Below are 11744 nucleotides of genomic sequence, written 5' to 3' on the forward strand. Positions count from 1 at the left end.
GATCTGATTCGGAATGAATTGAGGAGACATTCTTATATAATAAACATAAGTAAAATTTAATAAATCCAAACAACGAATACAGAAAATCAATAACAACGATTATATGACAAGTTAAAGGTTACGACTAAATCTATGCTAATGCGCGATCGAGAGAGAGCTCACAAAATGATTCTAAACATACGACCTGTTAGTTGTCGTCTTCGTTTCTGTAGATATAGGACACCTTGTAGATAGGGTTCATCTTTCTTTCGTATGGGAGATTAATTCGTGCATAAAATATAAAATTATCACTTCCTCTAAGTGTAGACTCGGACTTCGTCTATCGGACTCCGTTATGGGCGTTGGCCATCAGGAGGAAAACGTATGTGGAGTTTGGACACTTTCAATCGGTCGGAGAACTCCTCGAATTCTGACTAATTTCTCCTTTTATCTCAAAATTTCGTCCAATCATCGTTCAGTAACTCTTTCGTGAGAACGGATGAAAGGGGGATGAATGAGGGGTAACCATTTCCCATCTGAGCGAGATTTTTAACGGATAAGGGAAAAACAGCGGATGTTCTCTTCTGTGGAAAGGAAGTGTCATCTGTCATCTATTTTCCCACGTCTAAAACACCAGTTTTTTTTTCACACAAAATGAAATAATATTTTGTCGATAATTTAAACATATTAATAAAAATTCATAAATGAGGCCCATGGGCCTTTCGGATCTCACAATTTCAAAGCATAAATTTTTATATCTGCCAGTTTTTAAAAAAAATATGTTTATGATGATCTTTTACATGTCAAGCAATTCATACTTGATGCGTAAAAGACCCCATCAATTTAAGATAATAGCTAAATGAAATGTATTCTTCAAGTGTTATGAAAATGTGAAATTCGTTTAAAATATATAAAATATATTATTAGTTTAAAATATATAGATTTTTTACTTTCAAGTAATGTAAAATCAACTTTAATATAATTTTTAATAAAAAAAATTATGCTGATTTCACGTAACAAATTTTGGATATTTATTTGTAGATTCTTCATTGATGTTTTGTTTTATATTATTTTGTTTATATTATTTTAAGTAAAATATTATTCTAATTAATTCTTAACTATGATATATAAATTTGCTGATAAATTTTAAAATATTTATATATTTAATTTTATTTCTTAGCACAACATCTGCAATTACTATTTTTTTTTTTTTTCATTAAAATAAATATTTTAGGTTTTGCAAAACTGTGATGAATTATTTGAAAAAGAAGAATTGTCGGCTGTTGCAGATGTTGGTTGGCCAGATTGTTTTAATTCTGGTGTTTTTGTATTTAAGCCATCTGAAGAGACTTACAAGAAACTTGTTCATCTTGCAAATGAGAAAGGAAGTTTTGATGGTAGATTTAATTTTGAAAAATTTCTTGTTTTAAACTTTTATAATTTTTATGGGGCATTCCAAAAAGAATGTTACCATTTTGAATTATTGTAATTATGTTAGTTGTTATTTGAGAACATTTTAATATGCATAAGGCATTGGAAAACAGTCCAAGTTTCACATTTGGCCATTATACTTTCTCAGTGTGTGCACCTTATGTCACATGGCACATATCCAACTGATACTCAAATTCTTTCTACATTCACTATAGCATATCTGTTGTTGATCCCCTCACAGCAGCCACAGTCCCACAGATTACTCATATTGCACAATGATGAATGGATTCCAACTTTGAAAACTGCAGAATGCAGAATGCTTTCTCTGTTACAAATTGCCATTTTCATTTACAGCACTTCCCAGAAATAGACAGTGAGACATTTGAATGCAGATAGGAGATGAAACTCAGACAGTTACTGTATCAATTCATGTATATCATATGCTTCTCAGATAATAATTAACATAATCACAGTAATTTAAAATGATAGAATTCTTTCTGGAAGATTCTGCATATGTTCAGAAAGTTATGTAGAGAAAAATAATTTTTAAATTTTTATTCTATAAATTTATTGTGTCATCTCGAAAAATTTCTGAACTGGGACATTATTGATACATTTTATCATAAAACACTATATTTTAGGTTTGTTTAATTAAAATTGAAATAAAATTAGGATAAATATTTTAGAAACAGAATAGCTAAAATAGTTTTATAATGAAAACAGTTGTAGAACTTAAAATATAAATTAGTATTTAAAAATATTAACATATCAAAAATAATAAATAAATATTACAATTTTTTTCTTTTATTATGATTTTTAGTCAGTTTATTGAGATTTTTTTAAAACATGGATAATTTTTCAAGAATAATTAAATATGGCTTGGGATAATTTTATTGCAAAGAAATCATACTGCCATGAAGTTTTAGAAGAAGGAATTTTATATTTGAAATAATTTGATTTTAAAAAGTATTGTATTTAAACTTGTACCAAACAGTGATTTTTGCAACTAAATATATAAGTAGAGAGTTATCATCTGTTTATTTTTATTATTTTTTTCTTTTTATTCTAGATACCATCAGTTTATTTATCAATTTTTAGTTTACATTATATGCCTAATTAAAAATAATTATGGTAGAACCTCAATTATCTGAGATAATGTGGACCAATACTACCTTGGATAACAGAAAAATTAGATAAAATGGACAACAACACCCATTTAAAATTATGAATATAAAATATACAGTATCACATTTAATTAAGCCTCTTTTTTTTACCTTTGTGAATTTAATCATATCTGAAAACATTTTTTACATCATTCAGCTAATACATACATTAGTTTTAAGAACAAAAATATGTATATTTTATCTATATCTATACTAATATTATAAAAGGTAATGTTTGTAAGTAAGTAAGTAAGTTTGGATGTAGCGGGTAATCTCTGAAACTACTCATCTGATTTCATAAATTCTTTCACCAATATTTAGAATGGAACTTCAGGGTGGACATAAGATGTATATTATTTTGTTAAACATTCATATAAATTAAAAGATATCATCTAGATTAAGGCTTTTATGTCCAACAGATGGCGCTACAAGTACAACGTCCTAAGTTTGCTTTTCTGTGAGGCATTATGCTTTTCTGTAAAATTGAACTAAAGTGGATCATCTTCTATCTATCTATATAAATAAAAATGTAATGTTCATTTGTTCCTACTGATTCCTTTGAAATTTTGACACAACACTGCATTTATGCACGTGTTTTTATATAATATGCATGTCGAAATTCCCCCCACTGAAGGGAGATGGTTAGGATTAAGGCTTACCGTGAAGAACTTGACTTCTATTATACTATTTTAGATGCGGGTTTTTGCATTTTTGATTGTGTTTTAATAGGGTACGTCGAGAGAATGTACACCAAGAAGAAATTTTTTGAAAAATTTCCCCCCTACGGGGGAAGTGTTATACATTTATAATAGATACATTTTGAGCCACAACAACATGTGGCGGGGTCTGCTAGTTATACATATTTTAGTATTAAATGATTTTATATTAAATTTTTTTTAATATAAAATATTAAATTTAATATTTTAATATCTACCTCTCTTCAGTTTATGGCATCTGACATCACCTTCAGGAACCCTCTCCATCTCTCTCTATTCATACACCATTCCTCTTTAAGCCCATTTTCATTACATGCTAACTTTACTCCATCATACCAAGTTTACCTGGGCCTTCCTCTCTTTTTCTTTTTTTGTGGAATGTATTTCATTTGCATTTTCGGGAGTCTCTCATCACTCATTCTTTTCAAGTGTCCAAACCAAATTTGTTTCCTCTGTATTTCTTTCAAAACCATCTCCTTCAATCCCATTAGGTTTTTGATCCTCTCAGATTGTGAGATTGTGCAGAATCTCAAAAAGAGAAAGAATATTTTAATATGAACATTTGCAAATCACACCTAAATACAAAATTTCCAGCAAATAAAAGTCAAAAATACACATCGAACGTTACAAGTACACAATCTCAGATTCAGGTGCCCTTCTCTCCAAACTGGCGGCCATTAGTTTAAATGGAGACAAATACCTTACAGTCTTCGATTTTATTTCCATGTTTCCGTCTATAAGGTTGGAACCTTGCTTCTGCGCATTGAGAGATTACTTTCTAAACTCTATCCCTGATGCACAATCGTACCACTCACAGATATTAGAGCTTACTCACTTCTTATGTATTTATCCTGTTTTTGATTTAACAAACATACCTACAACCAGTGGTGATATTCAGCGGGTTCGCACAGGTTCGGCCGAACCCGTTGTTAACATTTTCAAAGTTTTCCGAACCTTGTTAAACACATGTAACATTTCTCAATGGTTTTGATTCTTTTAAAAATATTAAAATATACGTATTATTCTCTGTAACACTACTAAAATAGAGCCTTCCGATGCACCATTTGAGCGAAAAAAAATTGTTAAGGAAAAATTTTCTGTTAGCGAACCCTTTGTTAAATATTTCAAATGTCATCACTGCCTACAACTAATGAACTTCCCTTCTAATACTGGAGGTAATATAATTCTCTCAACTAAAAACCTTTCAATCTCCAGTGTTCTTCTTGGAAAACGTTTTCAACCCTACCAGGGTCTTCTTCAGGCCACTGTTTTAATAAATTCAAACAGTACAAAATCGAACAGGAACCGAATAAATGCGATTCAAATCCTAGAACGTCAACGTTAATATCAAAAATATAGAACACCACGCTCTTGCATCAATGACGTCAAAGCTTGCGTAAGTTGCGCTTGTAATAAATCCACATTACACCAATTACGTGTGGGTTGTTCCTTCATAGCAAAATTTCCATGCACTAGAGATGTTGACTGCGTCTTTAGAGTTAATACATATGTTGTTTAATCCCGCTTTATAAATTTCTAAGGTCTCCATAATCCTTAGTTGGTCTACACGGTGTGATAGCCTAACTAAACGTGCATTCTGTAGATCAACCTTTATTCCAGGTTCTGTGGCTACGGTTGAAAGGGTGGTGGTGTGTTTATTATTATCTATATCACACTTATGCTCCTGGAGACGTTTACGAAGGGAGCGCTTGGTCGATCCCACATACACTAACCTATTATTAAATCTGTCATCCCAAAGGGGGATAGAATATATTCCCGGTGCGCTTTCCAAGTCAAGCCTATCTTTCCCGTTGCGGAGTAAGCTATAAATAGATCTTGGCCTACTGTACGCTATTTTATTATTAGTGCGGGAAGAGATTTCTCTGTATAACTTGTCAAGATGGTGGTTGTACTCTACTATTTTTCTTTTATTATTTCCATCAAGGGGAACATCTGGGATGTCAGGAGTATTGCGCATGCTCCTCTGTATATACGTTCATGCTATATTATATACCAAGTTTTCACTGTATCCATGTTGCGTGGCCATTTCTTGGATGTTATCAAGCTCAGCTATGGTGTAATCCCATTCGGAATGGTGGGTGAATGCCCTTATAGTCAACGCCCTAAGTGCCGCTATCTTATAGGAGTAAGGATCTTCTGAGTTGGCGGGGATGAACATTGGTACATAGCATTTTTTGTAAAAAACTTTGAAAGAAATCCTATTATTCATTAATTGAATGTCCAAGTCAAGAAAGTGTGCGGCTCTATTGCTTTTTTGGTCTAGTTTAATTTTTAGGCCATATAGGTTGTTGTTCATTTCACTTATGAAAATATTTATGTTAAATTCTTTTCTCCATATGACCAGGACGTCATCAACATATCTCCTGTACAGGAGTATGTTGGAATTATAACAAGGGATGATTTGTTGCTCAAGCTTCCTTATTACCATCTGGCATAAATCACCTGAAAGAGGGCTCCCTATTGGGACACCCCGTTTTTGTATGTACATTTTGTTGTTAAACCGGAAGAAAGATGAGTAACACAGCATGTGCGCTAGCTCTAAAACATGTTTTCGCTCAGCCACGGCGCCTGGGTATGCGAGCAGTAAATCCCTGAACTCGCAGAAACACGGTTGGATTTTTATGGATGGGTACAGCGAAACAAACTCCAGGACTGTGATATAAGTGGAGTCAGTGATGCTGAGATTCCTCAACTCTAACATAACCTAACCTAACATAAATATTTTCATAAGTGAAATGAACAACAACCCATATGGCCTAAAAATTAAACTAGACCAAAAAAGCAATAGAGCCGCACACTTTCTTGACTTGGACATTCAATTAATGAATAATAGGATTTCTTTCAAAGTTTTTTACAAAAAATGCTATGTACCAATGTTCATCCCCGCCAACTCAGAAGATCCTTACTCCTATAAGATAGCGGCACTTAGGGCGTTGACTATAAGGGCATTCACCCACCATTCCGAATGGGATTACACCATAGCTGAGCTTGATAACATCCAAGAAATGGCCACGCAACATGGATACAGTGAAAACTTGGTATATAATATAGCATGAACGTATATACAGAGGAGCATGCGCAATACTCCTGACATCCCAGATGTTCCCCTTGATGGAAATAATAAAAGAAAAATAGTAGAGTACAACCACCATCTTGACAAGTTATACAGAGAAATCTCTTCCCGCACTAATAATAAAATAGCGTACAGTAGGCCAAGATCTATTTATAGCTTACTCCGCAACGGGAAAGATAGGCTTGACTTGGAAAGCGCACCGGGAATATATTCTATCCCCCTTTGGGATGACAGATTTAATAATAGGTTAGTGTATGTGGGATCGACCAAGCGCTCCCTTCGTAAACGTCTCCAGGAGCATAAGTGTGATATAGATAATAATAAACACACCACCACCCTTTCAACCATAGCCACAGAACCTGGAATAAAGGTTGATCTACAGAATGCACGTCTAGTTAGGCTATCACACCGTGTAGACCAACTAAGGATTATGGAGACCTTAGAAATTTATAAAGCGGGATTAAACAACATATGTATTAACTCTAAAGACGCAGTCAACATCTCTAGTGCATGGAAATTTTGCTATGAAGGAACAACCCACACGTAATTGGTGTAATGTGGATTTATTACAAGCACAACTTACGCAAGCTTTGACGTCATTGATGCAAGAGCGTGGTGTTCTATATTTTTGATATTAACGTTGACATTCTAGGATTTGAATCGCATTTATTCGGTTCCTGTTCGATTTTGTACTGTTTGAATTTATTAAAACAGTGGCCTGAAGAAGACCCTGGTAGGGTTGAAAACGTTTTCCAAGAAGAAGAACACTGGAGATTGAAAGGTTTTTAGTTGAGAGAAACATACCTACATCCAAAAACGTGGAGTACCCATGGGTAGCCCTATCTCAGGGGATCTTTGTGAATTAGTCCTACGACAATTGGAGGAGCGGTCATTAAAAAACATCAAGCATAACATCCTTCTGTACACCAGATATGTCAATGACATTTTAATTGTATGGAGAAAACGTCCTAATATTGGGGATGTGTTAAAAATGTTTAATAATAACAGCTACGGATTAACACTAAAGTTGGATCAGGAGAGCAGTAATAGCATTAATTTCTTAGATATCAGGATTCAAGTAGCTGATAGCAAATTCGTCACAGCAATTTACCACAAGGCTACTTCCATCCCTCTATTCATACCTTCCAGTTCAGCGGACCCATGAGCATATAAGACATCCGCATTCTGCACTCTTGTGGCCAGAGCTTACTCCCATTCTACACAGTTGTCTGATACCAACAAGGAACTGGAACATCTCAAACAGGTAGCATACAACCATGGATATGGCCGCCCATTTATTGACAGTCTGGCATCCAAATATCTATCTCAATCATCTAACAGGGTTAACAAAGCAGAAGCAAATCGGGTGATCTTAGACTATGAACCGACACTACATCGCATATATAGAAGGATCGCAAATATTTTAAATGTACTCCTTGCCTATAGAAGGAAACCCACCGTTTTCTGCCTTCTCTCAAACACGAAGGACAACACTGAAGACGCTCTGGCTCCTGGGATTTACCACATCCCCCTATATGACGAGAGGTTTGACAGATTACTAGCTTACATAAGATCCACATACAGATCACTACAAGCCAGACTAAAAGATCACAAATATGACGTGCTAAAAGGTAACATCAATACGGCTTTAGCACGGTATGCCAGCAATTCGGGGTATTTCCCTCTGTTGTGACCAGGTCAGGCTAATATACAAGGTTTTCGACAGGTAAAATATAAAAATTTTAGAAGCAGTAGAGATCTACAAGGCGAGCATGAGTGGAAATTGCATCAACACGGATGGCATTCCTGTATCATCAGCATGGAAACGCTATCTAGACTCATAATATACATCATACAAGATACGTCACAGCCGTTTTTGTTCTTTTAAAAAATTTAAAAGGCAGCTAAGTTCTATTTATAGAACGGTTTTTCCAGTTTATATTTCCTGAGAAGGCCGATAAATTTAGTGACCGAAAACATTCGATGTGTATTTTTGACTTTTATTTGCTGGAAATTTTGAATTTATGTGTGATTTGCGAATATTACAGTTCCAGTTTATGGTGAGGTTGTATTTATTTAATATGAACATTTTAATATGATTGGTTTGCCTGACATTGAGATTAAATAATATGAGGTAACAGAAAAAATCATTTTGTAATACATGTTATTGATTTAAACTTCCTGTAAAAAGTACTTTAAGAGTACAATCTAAGTTAAAAGTACTACAATATTTAAGTGCTTGACACATTGCAGTTTTTATGAATTAGAAAAATATTTAGTGTAAGAAGAGTATTTAGTTTATTCATGTACAGATTTGCCTTGGATAATGCAGAACCTCAGTTAATTGGGGCTTGGATAATTGAGGTTTTACTGTACTTGTAAATATTTATCACAAAAAAATTATTAAATTAAAATAATATGAAATATAAACAAGAATTTAGTTGTAAAAACACAATTAAAAATNGGATAAGGGAAAAACAGCGGATGTTCTCTTCTGTGGAAAGGAAGTGTCATCTGTCATCTATTTTCCCACGTCTAAAACACCAGTTTTTTTTTCACACAAAATGAAATAATATTTTGTCGATAATTTAAACATATTAATAAAAATTCACAAATGAGGCCCAGGGGCCTTCCGGATCTCACATTACTCCCTTATCTTCAAAAATCACACTACATTTAAAGAAGGCGTGATTTTTCACTGCAATACATAAATTCGAATTTCACTCTCTCTCTCTAAAAATTGCATTACACATAATACTGAAATCATAAAAGTATACAATAATTCAAATTAAATTCAAAATTGAAATACATGGAAATAATATAATAAACAATTCATCAGATTAATAGTATTACTAAAATAAACATAATGACCACAGGTGTCTTCGTCTTGAATTGACGGTAAAAGTGAACATAGTTCGTCACTTGTTTCGAATGCACCTCTCTGTTGCTGAGAGTCTCTATGGCAGCACACTCTGTTGGCTGACTTCTTATAGTTTCACAAATTCAAGTATATTAGAAGATCATGTGATGTCTTCTTGTTTCAAAAAGCACCTGCAAACAGTTCAAAGTTCACTGTGCAGTTCAAAATGTTATAATGTGTCTTCTTCCTGTATGTTGACACACTTCCTTTTCTGCTAAAATTTCATTTAACATAACCACAAAAGTTCAGGTGGTTGAGTTCATTAAAGGTTGTATGACTCCAGGGTCATTGAAATCCATTTTGGGGCAAAGTTCTTTTTCACCAAAGTATTGTTCCTTTTAAAGGTAGTATGTTAACAAATACATATCTCTAATAAAGTCTCTCTCTCTCTAAATACTATTCTAAGTCTTATATCTAGACTATTCTTTACAATATTATGTCTATTCCAATCAATCGCTTTAGTTTATCAATTTGAGTGGGGTGTACATTCCTTTAAATAAGCTTTTTGTTATTATTAGGAAAGGTACTTACAAACTAAAGATATATGTAACTAAAATCGATCATTATATAATCAAAAATTTTCAATCAAGAATGAAATTATCATCTCAAAAAGCAATTTTAAATTANGTTTAATGTTATTTTTATTATTATTTACAAGAACATATTTTATTTAAATTTTTATAGACAAATTCTAATAATAATAATGTCACTGTTTTCAATCATATCAAATGTATAGGAAATCAAAATTATTATATTATTTTAAATAAATAGTTATATAAATAATGCTTTACTCTAAAATTAAATAAGTAAATAAAGTGATTTTAAAAAGTTTATAGTTTTATATTTGGTTATAATGAATATAAAAATAACTTAATGAAATTTTTAAATACACTGTTTTTAAATATTTTTATAAAATATTTTTATGCATAATAATAATATAATTTAATAAATATTCTATATTTATATAGTAGAAAAGTATTTGAAATATTTATATATTTAAAAAATAAATTATTAAAAACTGCTTTTTGATTTAATTATCTTGGATTAAGACATTCTATCAACATTTGACTTTGCTTTGTCAGTCCAATTTTATTTCATAATTACTCTTTTGCATGATTGGAGAAATTATAGAATAAAGTTGAAGTGACAAAATGAGTCAAGTACTTGTTAATAGGTCTTAATTTGAAAATGTAATATTTAAGAACACTCTAAACCAATTGATACTTCACTACAACTGTTTGTGGATTTTACCAGGTGGTGATCAAGGACTTTTAAACACCTATTTTTCTAATTGGGCAATTAAAGATATTCATTGCCATTTATCATTTATTTATAATATGAATGCTAATGCTATGTATACTTACATGCCAGCCTATAAACAGTAAGTTTTGTTTAATTATTTTAAATTGTTTACTCTATTTTATGGATTTTATTTGTATCTTTTAAATTATCTTTTCTAATAGGTTTGGTAAAAATGTGAAGATAGTTCATTTCTTAGGTAGTATTAAACCATGGATGCATAGTTATAATGAAGAAACAAAAAATATTACATATGATTCAGATTCATCTTGTATGCAAGAACATCTTGATAGATGGTGGCAAATATTTATAACAGATATACAGCCATTAATTGAAAAGAAAAAAGAGGAAGTGGTTGAATTTGTAAGTTAAAAATTATTTTAGTAATTTTTTTATTGTGACATGAAGTTATTAAATGGATATAGAAATCAATTCTGCTTCTATTAGAAAATCTGAATTTAGATTGCCTTGATGTTTAATTGAGGTTGGGAATTATTCCCATCCATATTTATGTTGCTATTCTGTAAATTGATTTCTCAGTGATTGATGAAATTGAGACAAATGATATAACCTGTTTAGTGTTTATGTCCAAAATTTTTCAAGTAAACAGAAAATTAAACTATACTGTTTTTATTTCCTCAACAAAGCAAAAACTTAAGTATCAGTTTTATAGTGAGATATAGTGGAACCTTGCTTAACGAGCAAAAGAAATTGTAAAAAAATAACTTGCTTAACGAGTGATGTTTTGCATAATGAGTGATGAGGAGAAAGGAAGTCCCGGATTGTGCGCATGCTCCATCAGTCTGTGTTTAGCACTCGTTCCACTAGCATCTTAGTGTTGCTTGTGTTCAGACATATCACGCATAAACATCAACAACCATCATCTGTTATATAATATAACAATATGCCAAACTCTTGGGCTATGTAAAGGCTATAATTAAGTATTAGAAATTAATTAATTTAACTAGAGGTAGGCAGTTATACTGCCATCTTGTATTAAATTTAATAATTATAAATAATTAATTTTTAATTTAGACATTTTAAAAATTTAATTTGAAATTGATCATTAAATTTAATACGAGATGGCAGCATAACTGCCTACCTCTAGTCAAATTAATTACAGGTAACCCCCGTATAACACG

General features: G+C 32.0%; 1 protein-coding gene across 1 annotated transcript in view; it reads left to right on the forward strand.

Moving 5' to 3' along the window:
* Positions 1-11744, forward strand: part of LOC111635053 (glycogenin-1-like) — a 23205-nt gene that overhangs the window by 10182 nt on the left and 1279 nt on the right. Inside the window, exons 4-6 of the mRNA XM_023379903.1 lie at positions 1214-1376; positions 10558-10684; positions 10767-10965. Coding sequence (XP_023235671.1) covers positions 1214-1376; positions 10558-10684; positions 10767-10965 — 489 coding nt within the window. The remainder of the gene's footprint in view (positions 1-1213; positions 1377-10557; positions 10685-10766; positions 10966-11744) is intronic.

This window comes from Centruroides sculpturatus, unplaced genomic scaffold, assembly GCF_000671375.1.
Source record: "Centruroides sculpturatus isolate CEXI.00-Female unplaced genomic scaffold, Cexi_2.0 scaffold795, whole genome shotgun sequence".
In the NCBI taxonomy this organism is placed as follows: domain Eukaryota; kingdom Metazoa; phylum Arthropoda; class Arachnida; order Scorpiones; family Buthidae; genus Centruroides; species Centruroides sculpturatus.